The sequence below is a fragment of the Cyanistes caeruleus genome, chromosome 4 (genome assembly GCF_971803275.1).
Source record: "Cyanistes caeruleus chromosome 4, bCyaCae1.hap1.1, whole genome shotgun sequence".
NCBI lineage: Eukaryota > Metazoa > Chordata > Aves > Passeriformes > Paridae > Cyanistes > Cyanistes caeruleus.
The window spans coordinates 19,494,187-19,514,251 of record NC_141704.1 but is presented as its reverse complement, the minus strand read 5'-3'; the positions used below and the strand labels follow the sequence as shown (position 1 = coordinate 19,514,251).

Sequence of the window (20,065 nt, the reverse complement as noted above, 5' to 3'; positions counted from 1 at the left end):
TGGAACTCTGAGCAACCTGATCTAGTGGAAGGTGTTCCTAACTGTGGCAGAGGGGTTGGAACAAGATGATCTGTAAGGTCCTTTCCAACCCAAACCATTCTCAACTGCGAATTAGATATGTTTAAGTAATGCACCAAAAGCCTCCACAGAAATTTCCTGCTAGGAGTTCTAGAATTTGTCTTTAGAGAACAGAGCACAAGGACATCTTAAAGATATCTTACTCAGCCCTGATTTACTTATGTGACACTAATTATTTAAGCACAGTTGGCTTGTTTGCAGTTACTCTCACCACATCTGTTACATACATACATACATACGATGTCATACCTTTTGTATGTTTGTTCTGCTTTTTTTTGACCTGAAAAGAGCAAGTGAAGATAAATGCATTTATAAACTTATAGAGACAGGCAACTATCTTCCCTAAAACTTTTGAAGTTGCTAAGTTTTATTTTTTCCCATTAAATAGAATATCTACCATTAAGACAGAAAGGTAAGATTAGTAGAAGGTGGTGCCAGGAATTTCCATGTTAGGTTTAAGATTTCTAATAGTTTGGATCTGTTAACATTAAACATTTATTTCACAAATACTCTGTGGGCTCAGATGAGGACTTTTAAGCCATAACTACACAATTTTTTTGCTTCCACAAAAGCAAACAGTCACAACATTCCAGACCACTACGAAAGATACATGCACTTGGTGGAGATGTCCCTTCAGATTGTAGCACGGGAGAAAACTGCTTGTAGGGAATGCGGTGTTGGCAAGGCTCTGGACATCATGCCTCAATCATCTTAAAAATATGGATTTCAAACCAGATTAATTGATTACTCCTTGTTGTAAAGCACAAACTGCAGGTGAAATAATTAGGGAATTAGGAAAAAATCTTGAGTGTAAAGGAGGTGAAGCACAGGTTATACAGATGCTGTGAAAACTCTAAACAAAAATAAGGAAATGCTGCCATATGCCCCCAAGCTGACTTGATTTAGTGTTGGTGAGAGTCCTGCTTCAAAAAGGAAAGAATCAGGCAGCCTCCAAAAGCCCTTTCTAAGAAAGATTTCTACAATTTATTAATAAAATGTAAGTGTCAGTTAAGCCTGGGTAAATCTACTCAGAACAGGATGATTATCTTCTATTATAAAATTATTTCCTGGCACATTGACTGGACTTAAATATCTACTCAACAGTAGCTATGAAAACTAGTCTAAGGTAAATTTGACAATTCCCATCACAATCACACACTTTTTTAATAAGCACTTTCCATTTTGTTAGCTTTATGGTATCAGTTATCATAAAATGCCTCATCTCCAGGCAGCAAACGAAAACTGTCATCAGAATGCAGCAGAATACAACTTTGATTCTTTGATACTCCATTACGCAAGTTCCTTTCTGGCAATAGCTGTACAGTAAGTATCTGGTGCCAATCTGAATAAAGGAACATTTTAAGGAACATTTACAGATTAGATACCTTACTTTCCTGCTGTGAAGATTGTTTAAGGCCATCATCAACAGCAAAATGCTCTGTAGCATTCGGCGTCTTGGTAACTTGTGGTGATTGTAACACAAGCCTTTCCGGAAATAACACTTAAAATTTAGCAGAGAAAAAAGAAAGTGGAGAAATTTCAAAGTCACACAAACACATTGCATGTTTCACTGATTAATGTTACTGTTGAAACATCAGCTTAGTCTGAGCTGCCAAAACTGGTTAATCAGAACTAAGGTGGTAAAGATGTGAAGTTCATATGCATCATTTAATGCAACCACAGAACAGGGAATCGGTATTTTAAAATAAATTCTGAGGTAACACAAAATATGGCTATTTCACTGGCTATTATTATAGCAGTATGTATGATTTCTATATTTCTTGTTGGCTCTAATTATTCACAAAGTTCACAGTCCTGCCTGTGATGGCCAACAGATGAAATAACTTTGACAAAACCTTCTCGACATTCAGCAATGTAATGTAATGTAAAAAGCAATACTGCTTTTTCTTCTTAAAAACCAAACCAAAAAGCCCCTAACAACACATGAAAAACTCCTGTAAGAACAAATTAAAATGCATTCTTCTCAGTATTCCCCAATGTAAAAGCAATAAAACCCACAAGACCCTGCACAAAGAAACTCCTCTAGACAGCTTAATAGTGAAATAAAATATACCTTTTTCACCCAGGTAGAGAGCTTGCTGAATGGCCAACTGGCATCGCCTGCTAGGAATCCTGGAACAAATACAGATTTGCAGATTAAAGTAAAAGCTTAAGTTGCCATATACTATGACAGCACACACCTATGAAGTATCTGGTACTTTTTACTGTGCATAAAAAATAAGAGTCTTATATTAAAAAAAGTATTTTTCAAAAAAAGCATCTACTGAGAAATATGCTGCAGAAGTATAAACAGTTTTGCTATGAATAATATTGACAAAGATGGCCTGCTGTTGACCACTTTCAAGGAACTTCCTTGCAAGGCTGAATTTACAGAGATCATGTAACTCCAAACAGGTAAGAACATCCCACAAATAAAACAAAAATATAAAAGAATGGGAGATTATCAACAGCTATTTTTACTTCCTGCATAGTCTTGCAGTATCAATACATTTTTTTCTTAAGAAAAAAAACCTCAAAAAACCTAAAAAAATGCCCCCCAACACCCTATCTCATTCCCCCTCATTTTACTGTCTGACATTGGTATGGCTACCTAGAAATGATTAAGGTAATAACTCTTTGAACACTTGTACAGTTACAGTCCTTTAACCATGAATATAGTGGCAAAGGTGTGTTGAGGAAAAGAAGTGAAAAAATTGGCAAGATCTTAATTATCTCCTTGTCTGTGTCCACCAAAATAAACAGTTGATGGTCATATTTTAGAAGTCACTTTACTAGAGGAATCATTAAATGCAGCTTTTTGGAAGCTTATAAAAACACCTGCAATGAACAAATTCCACATCCATGGGTTCCAAGTTGTAAGCCCGTTCAAAGTCTGCATTAACCTTAAGAGTAACATCTTCTTCACATATCTGTTACAAAGATAAAAAAAGTCACGATACTGATAAAGATTTAGCACCTTAAACATAATATACATAAATATATAAAATATAAATATAAATAAAATAAAGAAACACCTCTGAAAGCACTGAATCCCCCACAAACTCAAAAAAGTATATATATGTATTTATCTACTATCAACATATTGCCTATCTACAGTATGTTAAAAGTGATTTCAGAGCAGGTAAAGATTATAATCTTAAAAGAATAGGGAAAGCAGACTCTTTAAAAATACAATAAAAATGCAAAATCATTCAAAATATATATTTATATATAATATTTATTTATTTAATATTTATTTTATAAAATAAACCTATCTTCTCAGAAGACAGGTTAAACTAGTCTGTAATTCCATAAATTGCAAGCTTCCCATAAAAAACCTGTGGACCATTGTATTTTCAAGAGAAGAGACACTGCTTACCTCAGCAACATAGGCAATGTACTCTATTATATGCTCTGAGTAGACCTGACTTTTCAATATCACCTTATCACCTAATTGTAAACAAAAGGCAAAATACTGTTACAAGGAATAGCAATATTTTCACTACAGCATGTAATTTCTTTTCTTTTGCATGTTTAACCTAGGAATTTGCAAGAGGCTACCTTCAGCAAGGTTGCTGTATCCATCAGTACTGTTTTGAAATGCCCTATGTAGTTGTATGTTACATTTTAAAAGGCATCTAGTATTGATGCCATCAGAGAACACCTCTTGAAAACACTATATTGTACATTATATTACTTGAAATTCTGAATTGAATTTTAGCTACTTTCCCAGCTTTGCTACACTTATTGCTTTTTAAGCTATTACTACATTGCACAGTTTACTTTTGCTGAAAGTCCCACTGATTATTGTAAAAGAAAAGTCCTTAAGTATTGAAACATCTGTAAGAACAGACATATGCAATGCTGCTTCAGACAGCAGCCGCCATAAGACTGAAACAATAACATAGTGTCCTTGTGACCACTGCCCCTAGTACCTGTCTAGTAGCCTAAATTAGTAACTTTGTGCTCAAACATCTGAAAGACTTCTTTAAACAAATGAATAAAAACCAGTTTGCATTGTAGTGAAAATATAGATCAACAAGCCATTTGACTTTATCTCAAATTCATTTCTACCTGGAACCAGGCGAGGTCTGCCCTCTTCTACTCCTGGCACTTCCAGCACTAACAGGTTCCCATTCCTTTTTAAAGTAACCCCACTCATGTAGTAATCTTTTATGTCCATTTCTGCTTGGATCTCTTCAAGCCATAAAAGAGTAGAAAAGTTTGCCTTATAATTATCTAGATTAAGACGCTGAAAAAGAAAACAGTACACATTATCGTCATACTAAGATATGGAACCAACTATTGCTAACATTAAACAAAACACTTCTTAAGACAGACTGCACAGCAATAGGTTGCCAAATAACATACTTAAATACATGCATCCATACACTAGGTAATATTTTAAATCTACTTAATAGCCAAAGCAGGATTAGTACAGTCCTTGGAGCTCAAATACAATAGCCCCTCTGCTAAAGAATTAACCAAGTCTTCCCTTATTGCAGTGGCAGTTTCACCGTCTGAATTCAGGGACGGTCTACAAACTGAGTTCTATGCTCAGTTTATGCCTGGAAAGCATAAAATCTAAATACGTGGACAGAGACAGCTGGAAGGAGAATCATGTCAGTCTCAGTCCCGACTGATGATTATATATGATGACATACAGCTTATGGCAGACTGAAAGAACCCGAATTTTCTCCCTCAGAGCTTAATGAATCTTATTGCAAAGGCATTCTCCAACAGCACCAAGTTCTATCTAAGGTTAGAATTGAAGTGTGGTTAAAAGAAAGTAGCCATTAATGGCAGGCTTTCAGTGTAAAATTATTATATACACTACAGTGCTTTATCTTCTTTTTGAGAGAGGATCTCTAACCTACTAGCTTAATGGTGTGATTTCAAGTTTAATGTGAGCCGTTCAGTAAGGAGACTATATAGCCTTTGACATTTTAAAAAAATGTCAGCCCCAGTTAAATACAATTTACCAAAATAAAGTGAGTTGTAGCAATGTTCTACCAGAAATCAGAGCAAAGTTTTGAAGAAGGACTCATTTTAATTGTCTTAAGACATTAAAACTTTTTTGAAGGTGTTTTATATGTACTCTGAACCCGCTATACTTATGGGAAGAATTTGAACAAGCTATAGTGAATTAAATCTGAAGATGCTTAAGAAAACTATTTTGAAAAACCAGAAAAGATTCCTCTGTTATTGCAATAATTTAAGGGATTGTGATTTTCTATTAAGTAACAACTTTTCTGACACCTCAAAAAACCCTTCCTAGTGATGCCTAAAAAGTGAGAATACAGAGAAATCTTTGTTTAGCTTCTGTGATGCCTCCCCAATATACTTCGACTCTCTTTTCAGATTTTCCCATTTATGTTTTTGTTTTTTTGTAAGTTTGGATTCTGTAACATACTGAAACTAATGGAAGTTATGGGATCCAGACTGAAGTTTAAGTCTACCTGACAAGTGTTATGTCATCTTCTCTTACACTAAGGACTACACATTCTTCCTAAGTTAAGGGTGCTTGAACAAAAACATGGTTATCAGAAAATATTTTTCATATAAAACCTACACTTACATACCTCTGCTAGGAGGGGCTGAAAGGTCAGTATGTCTAACTGCTGTTCAACACATTTTCTTAATTCATCTGGTATGGTATAATGCGGGAGAAAGTTTGAACACCACCGTCTCTTATTTCTAAAATGAAAATGTGTGACATATCATTTTGCTTGCTTTAGTAATGTATATGAAAAACAGCTAATTAACATGTCACATCACCAAGACTATAAATCCAAAACACATACACACACACAGAGGGACAGACTAATGACTCCCTCAAAGGGACAACTGAGGAGCTTGTTATACTGGGAAGAAAGGTAAGAGACCCTCTACAAAGATGCTCCTTGACTCTGTAGAGAAAAAATTCACGTGGCCAAAGCTCTATTGAAGATGAAGCTGTCCAATACTGTGGGGGACAACAAAAAGGTTTTAAAAATATTCCAATAGCAAAAAGCACTGCAGAAACAACATTGGCCCATTACAGGATGAAGATGATCACCTCACACACAGGGACACAGACAAGGCAGAGATGTTTAATGCTTTCTTTGCTTCTGTCTTCAACACTGATGAAGAGCTAAAGGAGTGCCAGTGCCCTTAGCTACAGAGTCATGACTGAGAACGATGAACTCCAAGTTGAACCTGAACTTCTGCAGGACTTTTTGCTCCTCCTAGATCGCTGTAAGTCTATGGAAGCTAATGGTATTCATCTGAGTACTCAAAGAGCTGGCTGATGTCATCACAAGAAAAAGTTTTTTGATACTATCGCTGACAGTATCATTTGTCCCTCAGGACAAAATATACAGCCCACAGCTGGATAAATACATCATGCAATAGGTTAGATAGAGCATACTGGGTTAGAGCGGAGGGGGTGACATCTGACAGGTGGCCTGTCCCTAGCAGGGTTTCGCAGGGCTCCATCTTAGGGCTAGTTTTCTTCAACATTTCAAATGATTGCACGCAGGATTTGAAGGTGTCTGCTGATGGTACTAAACTGGGAGGAGCTGATGACTCCCTCACATGCAGAGAGGTACTGAAGAGAGACCTATGCAAATCAGAAAGATAGACAACCACCAACTGTATGACACTGGACAAAGACAAGTGCCAGATTCTGTACCTGGTCCAGCTGGACATATAGCGAGACTGGAAGACAAGACACTGAAAAGCAGCACTGCAGAAAAGGAGCTGGGGGTCCTGGTGGATGGCAAGTTGAAAACAAGTCAGCAGTAACCTGGCAGCCAGGAGGGCCAACTGTATCCTAGGGCGCATCAGGCATGGCATTGCCAGCTGGGCAAAGGAGGGAGAGGATCGTCCTGCCGTAAGGATGGTGAATGGCATGGAGGGGAAGTCATGTGAGGAGCTGCTGAGGTCACTTGTTTTTTTCAGCTTGGAGAAGAGGAGACTGAGGGAAGACCTCATTGCAGTCACAGGACCTCGGGGAATGGCATGAAGCTGTGTCAGGAGAGCCTTAAGTTGGGTATTAGGAATGATTCTTCACCCAGAGAGTGGCAGAGCACTGGAGCAGGGAAGTGGTCACAGCCCCAAGCCTGACAGAGTTCAATAAGTGTTTGGACAAAGCTCTCAGGCATACGGTACATTTCTTGGGGTGATTCCTGGTGCACGGCTTGGAGCTGGATTTGATGATCCTTATGGGTTCCTTCCAACTCTGGCTATTCTGTAATAAGTGTTCTACAGATCATTTGAAAACACAGTTTCTGCTTTTGCAGCTTAGGTATATTTTTATAACTAAGCAAATACTGTAAGTAAAATGGAAGCTTATTTGCAGAACAAAATGAATGAAATGAATGAAAGATGGGATACATTAGTCAGATAGTTGTGTAAAGAATTAAGCTTATTATCTCAGAAATTATTTTCAGTTTCCCATCTTTTTTTCTTAATAACACAATTGTTACTAAGTAGAAAACTAAGGAACAGTGTTTTATCTTACTACCACACTACACATTAGTCTGTTTGAAGAATCAAACAGAAAAAGAAATCAAGTGCTTAATTACTGAAACAACCTCTTCTATCAGCAACGTCCTCAATCATTTTGTTTACAACATATATATATATATTCTCCTAGTTTCACATTTTCCTTCTCAGCATTACACAACAGATACAGCAATACCAAATAGAGCAATGTTAAGTAAGTATTATTTCATGCTCTAAGTGACAGTACCTTTTGTATGTAGGACCAGCCACTGTTGTCTTCCTTGGCTGAGAATCTGGAACAATTTTAGGCTTTCTTGAAGAATAAGGTTTTACAGGTGCTATAAGTAATTCTTCTTCATTTGTTACAGTGGCTTCAATATAGCGGCCAATAGTAAAATCAGGAAAGCCAAGCAACAAGAGCTCTTTACTGTGTCCATGAATCCTTCAAGCAAACAGAAGTTATCTTCTTAAAACCAACATGTTTCACACTTCATTTTCCCCAGCCAAGAGATAGATTCTCTTTTTCAGTTTTCAGATTTGTTACATATGAGAACTGCTAATTTAGGGTAATTCATCACAGTCCCTACCTCCAGTTCAATACAGGTTTCATAAATTTAAAAAACCCACCCACTCACCCACCCAACCAAAAAACCCCAACCCAAAACCACAGCAAAAATCTCAACCCCACAATTTCATCAAAACCTTGGGTAAAATGCAAAATCTCTCCACTCAACACATCAGGGTACAGAAATAATGCTTCTTTTACAAGGAACATCTGGGAATTACTGTTAGTGCAAAAAAAGAGCCAAACAGCTCCACCAGAGGAAGCTGAATCAAATCTCTTCACTGTTCGCAGTAACAGCTTTGCAGCACCTTGCAAAAGGCTACTCAGAACTGAACCCTAACTGTAAACTCATGAATTGGAGAAAGCAGGAAAAATCCTTTAATTCTGGAAAACATATTTTTTGTGTGCAAGTGTTGCTTGGGGAGTGACAGATTGGGAAAAAAACAGGAGGGAAAGGTTACTTCAGATTGGTTTCTAAGAAACTTAAGCACTACTAGAGTGTAGCTCTCTAACTACATGGTCCAACACTGCTTGTGTCTGAAACAAATGCATCCAAGAAAAATTCCAGCTTACCTTCTCTTTGGCAAGAGAACCACTTTTTAAACTTTTGTCAACTAACACTAGCTGCTCAAGTTAAAACTATAGCCTGGTTATCTCAGATATTAAAAACTCAAAACAGACACCGAACTGTCCAAATTTATCATCTAAATCTGCAATCTCTATGGTTTCTTAACTGGCCAGCAAACACTTGTTAAATTCATGCTGCAGCCTCCCACAAAGCTTTCTACTGATCGTTCTGTATTATTAGAAGATTCTAAGTCTGTGGCTTTTACAGATTTACTGTGAAATATAAATCGTTCTTTCTACATGTCTACCTCCATGAAGAAAAGCCATGCCTGCAGCTTTGTCTTTTAAACTAGAGCTAAATCACCCTTCTAAGAAATTTTTTGCCTCCTGCTTCACTATTTAAAATGATAAGAGAAGTAGTGTGAATATTATTGCAGCATTACTTCAATGAATGAAACCTTGTTTTCCTCTGCCCAACTTTACCATCCTAGGAATCAATGTCTATGGAACACAAAGTCTGCAGAACTACAGCTGGAAGCAAGTGGAAGGTACACAAATAGAATCTTTGGTGTGTAAGGTTCCTACTCCTACTTGAATGCAAGTGCTCCCACAAAGCCACTTTCCATTCTTAACTAAATTAATAAAATATTTTGCATAGCTGAGTGCTTTTTGAGGGTTTTCTAAGTGGTCTTGCAAAGCACTTTCTCTGTGAAATACACCTTCAGTGAAGAAAGTTTTCTTTCTTATTTCAGCATACATAACTTGAATTTCCCATCACAGGGAAACAGGAAAACTTGAGATCAGGGCATGTAGCAATACAAGATACTAAAGATTAGAAGAAACACATCAGACATAACACAGCAATTCCCAGGAAATCTGCATTAGCGCTAGTGCTCATGGAGAAGTGGATTTACTACAAAGTATATATCCATCTGCAGGCATTATCTTCATCTCACTGTGTCATTTTAGAAATGTTACCTACTCCCACTCATACTGCTTGATTAACGACTACCACTTTCTTTCAATAAAAATTCAGAATCAAGCACTGAAATGGTAACTACTTTCAAAGGCTAACACAGGTTTCCACATGATTTGCTAATATGTACTGGCTTACTTTACACAACACCATGTGCTTGTTTTGACTGGGGCAGAATTAATTTTCTTCATAATAGCTAATATGGGGCTCTGGTTTGGATCTGCACTGAAAAAAGTGGTGATAGCATGGGGATGTTTTTACAGTGTTGAAAAGGCTTTTACAGTGTTGAAAAGGCTTTTTCCCCTTCTCATATTACCCCACCAGTGAGGAATCTGGGGGTGCAGAAGGAGTTGGAAGGGGACACACCCAGGACAGCTAACACCAACTGCCCCAAGGAATATTCCACATCATAGGGCATCATGCTCAGTACATAAAGCTGGGGGGAAGGAAGAAGGGAGGACATTCTGAGTGATGGCATTTCCTTAGTCACCATCATGTGTGACAGAGCCCTGCTGTCCCTGTGGATGGGCTGAATACCTGCCCACAGGAAGTGGTGAACAAATTCCTTATTTTACTTTGCTTGTCTTCGTGCCTTTTGCTTTACCTTTTAAACTGTCTTTAGTTCAACCTGTGAGTTTTCTCACTTTTACTCTTCCTATTGTCCCCACCATCCTGCTAGAAGGAGTAAGCAAGCAGCTGAATGGGGATTAATTGACAGCTGGGGTTAAAGCACAACATGCCAAGAAGAGAACTGTGCCCAGAATAAGAGAACTATTAAGTCTATTTTCATTACTTCTTGCCCTTGTATTTGTTAGAAATAATGGAAAGGAATACTTACACAGCTGTGCATACAATCACTATGAATATTTTTTCACCTGGTGGTATCACAATTTCTGGACTAATATTGGTGTGCTTAACTGGTTGCTCCACATGGTCTTTTTGCTCACTTTCTCCATTTTGCATATTTTCATCTTTCACCAAGGAATTGTTTTCCTCTGTCCTTGATAAATCTGTATCTTGAAAATCAATTCCTTCTGTAGTAAATGTATAACAATAAATTTTATTATCACAATTTCTATTGCTAACATAGGCAAGTCGTCTCAAACCAACCTACTGGTCTTCTGAGGAACTAACATTCAGCATTCAAATGTGATCATTTCACTGTACCTGGAATGACTCCATTCTTCATAATGGACTTGTGGTTCAATGACTCACATGTTGTTCCTCCACTGTTGTTAAATGAATTAACTGCAGCTTTTGAGAGGTGTTCTTGATTTATTGGAAAATATGGACTGTTCTCACATTTTTGAGGAATTTCAACACTGAATTGCTTGTCTTTCACCCATCCAGCTAATTTGCAGCTGATTAAGGACTGTGGTATGCTCCCTTTATTCCTAGAAGTAGTTATGTGATTAGTTACATAATTAAGTGCATGGCTAATGTTCTTGAGAAGTTTATTTCTACTTGGAGTCAAATACAATTGTCTGCAGCAGGTTAGCTCCCCTTATTTCATAACTGCTATCAGCAAGAAATTGCACTGCTGCTTCTGAGGACAAAAACCTCTGCTGTATATGTTGGTACTTTTAAGTCACATCAACTACCATATAAAACATACAAAAGTACCACGAATAATATAATAGAGCTTATATGATACTATAATGGGAGCTTAAAATTCAGCACTGGGTAACCAACTCTTAGAAAAGAGCATAGAACAACATGTAATGGGTTTGCAAGTGTGTCTTCATTTAAGCTTTTATGCTCACATATGAGCAATAAAATACACACAAGAGACCCCAACCAACCAAACCCAAAAAAAGAAACAAAAAAAAAACCACTACCAAAACAGAACCCTCTTAAGGATACACCAACATAGCTCTTCAGCATCCAAGTTTACAAAAAAAGCAAACCAAACAAAAACCCCCTAAAAAACCAACCAACCAACCAAATCAGAAAAAAAAAATTCTGGTCTGCTTCTAATACATGGGTATGCAACAATCCTCTTGTTCTAAGATTTTGAAGATGGCAGAGTATCTGCAGTTTAAGTTAAACACACAAGTAAAAGCCTTTACTTCAACCCCTGTTCTAGGAAGGATTTTACTAGGACGGAAAAGAGATACAGGATTGGGAAGTCTCAAAGCACTACCTGCAAGATAAACATTTAGTATCAAAAAGGCTATCCTACATTACACTGACATTACATCGTGTAAAATTCTCTTTAATTCCATAGTATCTGGAGGTTACTTGAAGATCACAAACCACAAGGCTCCACTAGAAGAGGCTTCTGAATGTAAAACAGGTTAACAGATTGCAGAGTGATGGACATAAAGAAATCTTCAAACAATCAGAAAGGCTTACTCTATCCAAATGATCATTCTTTTAGATTCCCCCTGCTTCAGAGTTCCAAAGTCAGTCATTCTTGATACTTTCAACTCTCCTTTGTCTCTCATGATGTCTTCATAAGGCTCATCCACATTATCTTCAGCAGAGCGAGATTGTCTGTCAAAATAATTTTAGGTAGCAGTTTTTAAACACTAATAGGCTCAGCAAATATCTTTGATATCTTGATTCAGCACAAGTTTAAGAAACACTAAACTAAGGCACAGTCACAATATTTATAAAGAAGTAGGCGTATTGTTTGTTTCTCAGCCATTTATACTTCCAAGACAATTAGATTAACTAATTTAAGCAGCAACAAGTCTTTTGTCAGCAGCACAATAAACCAGCACAAAACTTTGGATGCAAGACTAAAATGATTGAGAAGTTAACTAATCCCTGCTGAAGAGCTGAATCAAATGGTGAGTGAAGTCATTATGGCTCTCTTTGGGAGCTGAACAAAGACACAACAAAGAGCAGCTCCTTAGCAAGAATCAGGTCTAGCACTGCAGCTAAGAGATAAAATTTGGATTAGAAGATTGGAAGTGTTTCAACCTATGCACCTGTTGTCTGTTTACTGCTCCAATCTGAAATCAGCAAGCTGAGGACAAAACAGCTGAAAACCAAAAACTACCCTTGAAAACTTTTAGCACACAGGACTGATGAAAAATGTCTATGAAACCAGGCACATACTCTTTACTGTCCGAAACACTGAACATAGGTCTAAACCCTTGGTGTCTTCTAGCTGTAGAAACAATTTTTTAAATGGTTTTTATTCTGTAATTAAGAAACTATTAATTTTGATAAAGTGGCATGGAAATAATTTAGAAATATTTTAGTATTGTCACTAATATGTACACAACCTCCTGAGTTATCTGACATACTGAACTAGAAAATTAGTGCAGCTGCTTTTCATTAGCTACATCAGTTGTCTAGCCAAGCCCACTAGATGTCTCTCACTGCAGCCTAAGGCACAGTTTTTGATATGGTAGGGTGTACACTAAACCTGAGAAATCAACCCTAAGGTCTACTTTTATAATTTTGCTTTAGTAATGATTTTCTGTGTAAAATCCATCATTAAATATAAGTGCAACTAAAAAAAAGATGTGAACAATTTGTATTGTTTTGCAAAATTATGAAAACACTTCAAGTTTCATCTAGGTACAATTTATTATATCTGTTATCTCTAGCAAAAAACACCTTATATCTTTCTTTTTAGATCTTTTAAACACGTATATACTGGTCTTGGCTAAATTTCGTAGAGATCTCCCAAATATGATGTTTGAAAGATATCAGAATGCTCTCCCTTGGGACTTTCCAATTGACAATTTATTTCTGGCCTGCAGAGTTAGACTATGTTATCCTGTCAAGACCTCAGCCTGGAAAGTGATAGATTTTACAGTTAACAGATCTGTTTATTCAGGTGGTATTTTTGTGTTTCGCAGGACAGACACAAACTCACAAGTCAAATTCCAGATTTCGCTGAGGTTCGTTATTGACTAGTTGCCCATTTTACTTTTGTGTAGTTGATTATTTCCTTAAGTTTTGCCTCTTCTCCATGCTGAACATCATCTACCTTTTCCAACCTCTTCTGCAGTGTGTCCAGCTCCTCCTCATACTGCATATAACATCTGAAGTCCCTGAAGAACCTCCCAGTTCAATATTTGCAAGCCTATGGAAACTCTATTATTTAGAACATGAAACTTTTCCTTTTAGGACAGAAATCGCAACAATCAGTGTAACTTAAGCAAAACGGATCAAAGAAACATGAATTTTATATGAGTTTTGATGTGATTTGGTTTTAAACAGTGAAGTCCCTACTAGAGGAGCACAATGAACTTGGTATTTTTCTAATATGCATGCAAAACTCCTTCCCCGCCTAGCAATATCCCTGAGCCCAGCTGCTACTAGTTATGCTTCTCTAGTAGCACTCATGTTCCCACCTTCTGAAAAGAGAAAAAAAACCAAACAAGGGCCAAATCACAACATGCTCTGGTTTTTCCAATGGTCTATCATGCCTTCTAGTCAACGAGGGAAATATTCACAGTTATGTCTTGCTTAACAGATGCAATGAAATATAAGCTGCATAACTACACCATGTCTCTAACTGCTATAAAGAGAACAAAATAATATTACCCATCCTGGCTGACTGGCACCAAGCAGAGAGCTCTCCAAATGTAACAGGACTGACTGCTCTCCACCACGATTGTGTTCACTAGATCATGCCTACGAGGTAAGTAACCATCAGGAAGTCTCAGTGAATCCAAAGTGAAAAATATACTGTCATCTACTGTCCCAGTTCTTCCACAGATGCTGGAAATGTGAACCTGTAATAGTTTGTATTCACTGTTACTTGATATTATCTTTTTAATACTATTTAATTTTAACACTGTTTAATACTAACATTGCCTATTTTTCCCCACAAAACAGCACATCCAGCATTAATAAAAATGCATTCTGAAATTTCAGTTATTCACAGGAGGTAAACACAGAGCTCTAACCCAGAATTACAGTGTTTGTCTTCAGATTTAGAAGAATAAAGAAACACAAGTACTTCCAGTAAGCATTAAGTTCCAATGAAGTGCATACTACAATATGTACACTAGACTTAACCATGATACCTTTCTTGTGACACATCAACTTATCTAATTTATATTTCCATACTAGCAGTAATGAGAACTTTTTTCTTACTATTGATATAAAGGGGTAAGACAAAGACAATTAACCATAAACCTAGTATAGCATATGCATTACTAGAGTTCACAAACACTTTCATTAAAACAAAACAAAAAAGGGACCATGCTTTTTTTAAGCCGAAACACTTGAATAAATTAACCATAATAAATTCCCCTGTCATGACACATTCTCATTATAACTAATAGTAAGGATTCAAATCAGCAATTCATGATAGACAAGCTAGTTACTCTTCCTGTTCAACCCAAAATGTGTATGCATTTTCAAGACGCCGTATTATTTTAGAAGTACGCTCTAAATGGATGAATTGGTACATTTTATCTTTTAATTAAAGATGTATTATAGAAAATCTACCAACATTTGTAACCAAAACCAATTAGAAACCTAAACCTTCAGCCAGGATTCCTCTTACCAATAACACCGTGCAGAACATTTACCTTGTTTACTTGTTTATACCTCAAAGGCCTTACAGCAACTGCTTCACTCTTCCATGTTGTCGAGTTAATATAATATTTTGCTTGCACCCAGTCACCTTCATAAGGTTTGAAATCTATACAAAACAGATCATTTCTTGACGTTAATTACTATTGATACCATTTACATTACTCCCTTACTAATTAGTGTAAGTTAAATAAAAGCCAGAACAATGCATTATTCAGACCCACTGAGTCCAAAGTTCTCTTTGCAGTCTTTTGCTTTGCAGGTTATGGCTAACTACCCAAGAGGTGCTAGTGGAAAAATACACCTGCTTACATGTAACTTATGCTTCAATGCAGGTCATGCTCAGTGAGAATGAACAGCCAGCTTTCTTCATCTGTGTCTGGCTGTTTCAATATGTTTCACCACATATTCTACTAGAACTTATTTGGGACAACAACTCCAAGTTTATCAGAAGATATTTTTCTATTGTATACACAAAAATATTAAGAAAGAGGAAACAAGAATCCCTACACACCTTCCCAGACGTCTTCCATTGCAAAATAAGTATTCTGATTAATATAGCCACCATCCACAGAGAGAGAGGTAATATTGCCAATTAATGTTTTCTTATTTAGTTCAGATGCATCAAAAGTAGGACCAGAGTCTTCTTTTGTATTCCAGAGAGTTTCTACCTATTAATACAAAAATAACCCCATTTAAACAGCTGACACTTAGAATGAAATACATATTCCTACAATAAATATACAAAATTTCAATTGCTTGTGGAGGCAAAGCTTCTTACTAGACAATTACTGTAGCTGTTACTTTTTGGACACAAAAAGGGTAAGTAATAAACAGTAACTTCTCTTTTAAAGAGTACTGTATGCTACAGTGCTGACAACTGCTATAATTACATGCTGATTTTTCAAATCTTTCTCACATATCCCTTGCTCTAGGTCTACTTAAGATTTTTCTTCATTTGGCAGGAACACCATATCCAGCAATATGTCTGTACACAACTGGAAGCAGAAAAGGACTATTTCAGAAAGCAAAAAACCATGTTTTCAAGATGGTATTTATATATATAAACTGCATCTATTTCAGACTGACCCTGTAAGTTTTTAGTAATTTGAGTAAGAAAACCCCTAGAGCTGCTTCTTACAGACTCTTCATATCGCCACTTCACATGTAAGTCTACTGAAGTCTGATCCAATCTAAAGTATAGTCTCATACTAAATTTTATACGATTTATTTTGTGGAACATAATGCTTACCATTTATGATAGTAATAAATAGCCTATGTCTATCTATAGTTCAGAGGTTTGCAAACACTACAGTTGACTATATATAGCTATTTATTTTTTAGCCAATACTGTTTTATTGTATTAAAATAATTATTACATATTTTTTTGACAACATGAAAACTCACTGTAAAAATATTAAAGAAAAATCTATACCATGTTCTAGTCTGACAGATGTATCTTCCCATTCACCAGGAAGATCTGAGAATATCAAACTTTCTCTGAAGTGATTTTTATGGCTTCATATGGATAGAACACGAATAAGCAAATTGTTCCTCAGAAGACTAGTAAATTTACATTTCATGTAAACTACACATGCAGTCAGACTTGAAAGAAATTTGTTGACTGAAATAACTATTTTTAAGACAAGAAAACACCTTAAAACTCTCAACATACATTTTTTTTTGATACTTCTCAATTTTTCTCTACCAATAAAACTGAAGATCTTTCTCATACAGGAAGGTCAAAATCGCCTTCCTACTACCACTGGTAGCAGCCTGGTTTTAAAGGCTGCTACAGAACCTATAATCATTCCATGCAGAGTTTAATTAGGACTTGACCTCAAATAAACTGAAATCCAGACTTTTGAGCCAGGATCTTTCCAAACCACATGGCCAGCACCTCCAAACAGCAGCTGAAACAAACTGAGAAGAGAGCCACTCAAGGCTGACCACACTCTTTCTTACAGCAATTAACATAAACACACTGACACCACTGAAGTTTGAACTGTGCCATCCAGATTCTGCCCCCAACTGCATGGTGGCAGTGTCCAGGCTGCAGAACTTGTACTCCTGTCTGTAATTTGAGGAGTACCTTTTAGAACACTTAAAAACCGAAGTGGTAGCATCTCAGTTATTTGGAAGGAGATAGTACTGGTATTCAAACAGCATTTTGTACAGTAGTTAATAATTATGCTTGTCAGGAAGCTAAATTTTCTCCTCTAACTAGGGGTTTGAAAAGGGACTTAGTTCTTCACCATGGAAAACAAGTACAATTCAAATAGTGTTGGTCCATTCTTATCAAATGTTCAGAGTATTTCAAGTTTGTGCCACAATATGGAAAGTAAGGCAATACATCACACAGTACAGAATAGTTTAGCTTTTTATTTATGTTCTTAGAATGGACTTTGAAGAAATTAGCTTTTTCTTCTTGCTTACTGAATCAGGACTGCTCTTGGAATTTGACTTTCTATGGAGTACAGTCAGCTTTTGACATGACCTTGTCTCAAAGCTTTTCACCCAGCCACAAACTACACTGCCAACAGTCCAATATGCCTGCAGGATTATGGCTCACAAACAGGAACAGGGAAAACCATTATGCTTTTGAAAAAAGTACTTTTGAAAATACCATTATCTAGAATATACAGCTAAACATGCCACAAGTGCTAAAATATTCTATTTGCTTTGTAGATCCATATGTAGTTTTTCAGCTACCAGGTTTATGTATTTTGGAACAATGACAATATTTCCACAGTATGATGAAAGCTGTCAGTCAGAAGAAAAACAAGGAAGAAAAAGTAAGATTTAAACTCAATTTTCTGACTGTGAGTAATATGTTATGAAACAGCGCTGACAGTGCTTGTTGGACAAACAATATTTAATTTTTACACAATAAAGTTATTTAAATTTTAAAAGGAGAAACAAAAGGAAATAAGAGATATAAGGTTACCTTATAAGACACTAGGTTTTTGATAGCACTAGAGCTGGTAATACTGGAGAAACAAGACTTCCTAATTATTATCCTTCTATGTTTAATTTTGGGTCACATAATAAAACTGTCTTCCCATTAACTGTTTCTTTGGTTTTATTTAATCAACGAAACTACATTTGGTTCCAACATGATCTGCTAAGAAAAACTCCTCTCAAATTTCACGACAAGGTGTAATCAAGCTTGAAATAGGTTTGCAAATGAAGTGTTAGGCAAAAAAGGTAGTAAGATCTCCATTTTTTAACTGTCTTTAACATTAAGCTACTAATTTTTACAACAAGAAGTTTTGAAAATCTTGTTCTTATTGACAAGAACATAAATTACTTCTGTGAAAAAGAACAAACTGCACAAGATCAAACTGCTTTGATCTTCTTATCCATTCTGCTAACAATAACAAAGCTGACTGAAACTCAGAACTAAGTTATACAGATCTGGAGTTAGCTGTGACTAAAATTCTAATGCAATTATCTCAACGAATAGCTTCTTATTCACTACATCTACACCTATATTCAGAGAATCAGTATTAAACATAATTTGAAAGGAGATGGAATGAAACAATGACATGATCAACAAAACCCAACTTATCCCCTCTAGGTGAAGGGCTTGCAATTTCTCCTATTCTGTAGAATTTGTCAGGCTAAAACTATAGCAACTTTCAGAACAAAGCCTCAAGGTACTTATGGAGAAAATCAGACTAACATTTATCTTCACCTCTTACCCTGACAGCCTTCAGGCCACCTGATGTTTTATCCTCTTCCACAGTGGCAGTAACTTCTTGTCCAACAGCCAGCAGCATGTTTTTTGTGACAACATCCTTCGTAAAGACTACCATGTCATCTATCATCCCATAATCATGGCAAAGTCTTGTCACTACTCCTTGTACCGTTTTCAATTCTTTATCATCTGCATCAGAAGGAGTAATGTTGACATAGACCCAAATCATTTGTTTATAGAACCATGCAAAAACATATGAATACTACTAAAAAGGACATCTATTCTATGAAAAGGTCAACTGGAAATAGCAACAGCTGCCAACTAATTATTTTCACAATTAAGCCTTCAAGTCTTATGGAAATTTATGGTATCAACCAATTAATAAAGATAATTAAATACAAACTATATTTTAAAACCAACATGCTTTAAGCTCCATTTAAAAAAAAATTAAAAATCCTAGAATATCTCAGACTGAAAGAGACCCGTAAGGATACGGGGGCCTAACTCCCTGCTCTTCACAGGACTACCTAAAACGAAACAATATGATTATTGTCTCATCCAGATGCCCCTTAAACTCTGAGAGACTTGGAAGCCTGTTCCAGGGACTGACCACCCTCCCATTGAGGAGCCTTTCCCCACAGTCCAGTCTGAACTTCCCCTGACGCAGCTCCCTTCCACGTCCTTGTGACCCTGTGACTGGGCCTCAGGGAGGTAAGACCAGAATCCCGCCCCCAAAGGAGTCGTCTCCGATGAGGTCTCAGTTCAGCTTTCTTTTCTCCGAGCTAAACGAGCCGAGTGACCTTAGCTGCTCCTCCTAAGTCACACCCTGACACCTTTCACCGTTTTCTCAGCCTTCACTAGACTATCATGGTTTGATGTAGTTCATATATTGAGGCATCTGAAACTGCCCCCAGGACTTGAGGTGAGGCTGCCCAGAGCAGAGCAGGACAATCCCCTCCCTCACCCAGCCAACGATGCTGGGCCTGCTGCACCCCAGGACACGGCTGGCCCTCCTGGCTTGCCAGGGAACTACTCCTACACCTCACTCCATACTCTCAGCAGCAAATGTAACCTGTCCAACCCAGGAAACAGCAAAAAGGTACTTAGGAGAAAACTTCCACATGCCGTGCAGTCAAAATGATGTTTTATAATCTCAACCTTCTCTTTACAACCTTTCTTAAGT

At 36.9% G+C, this 20,065-nt stretch overlaps 1 protein-coding gene across 4 annotated transcripts in view; it reads right to left on the bottom strand.

Moving 5' to 3' along the window:
- The window catches only part of MOV10L1 (Mov10 like RNA helicase 1), a 32,037-nt gene that overhangs the window by 11,187 nt on the left and 785 nt on the right, over positions 1–20,065 (bottom strand). For 2 of the 4 annotated variants that reach the window (XM_023918592.2, XM_023918594.2), the window contains exons 2-16: positions 18,887–19,071; positions 15,697–15,853; positions 15,179–15,291; positions 14,184–14,374; positions 12,030–12,170; positions 10,842–11,068; positions 10,513–10,708; positions 7,814–8,008; positions 5,661–5,775; positions 4,153–4,330; positions 3,458–3,528; positions 2,917–3,008; positions 2,153–2,211; positions 1,464–1,579; positions 328–358 (exon numbers count right to left, since the gene is read on the bottom strand). In XM_023918592.2, coding sequence (XP_023774360.2) covers positions 328–358; positions 1,464–1,579; positions 2,153–2,211; positions 2,917–3,008; positions 3,458–3,528; positions 4,153–4,330; positions 5,661–5,775; positions 7,814–8,008; positions 10,513–10,708; positions 10,842–11,068; positions 12,030–12,170; positions 14,184–14,374; positions 15,179–15,291; positions 15,697–15,853; positions 18,887–19,071 — 2,067 coding nt within the window. The remainder of the gene's footprint in view (positions 1–327; positions 359–1,463; positions 1,580–2,152; positions 2,212–2,916; positions 3,009–3,457; positions 3,529–4,152; positions 4,331–5,660; positions 5,776–7,813; positions 8,009–10,512; positions 10,709–10,841; positions 11,069–12,029; positions 12,171–14,183; positions 14,375–15,178; positions 15,292–15,696; positions 15,854–18,886; positions 19,072–20,065) is intronic. The other 2 variants (XM_023918593.2, XM_086886899.1) reach the window with 2 other exon arrangements.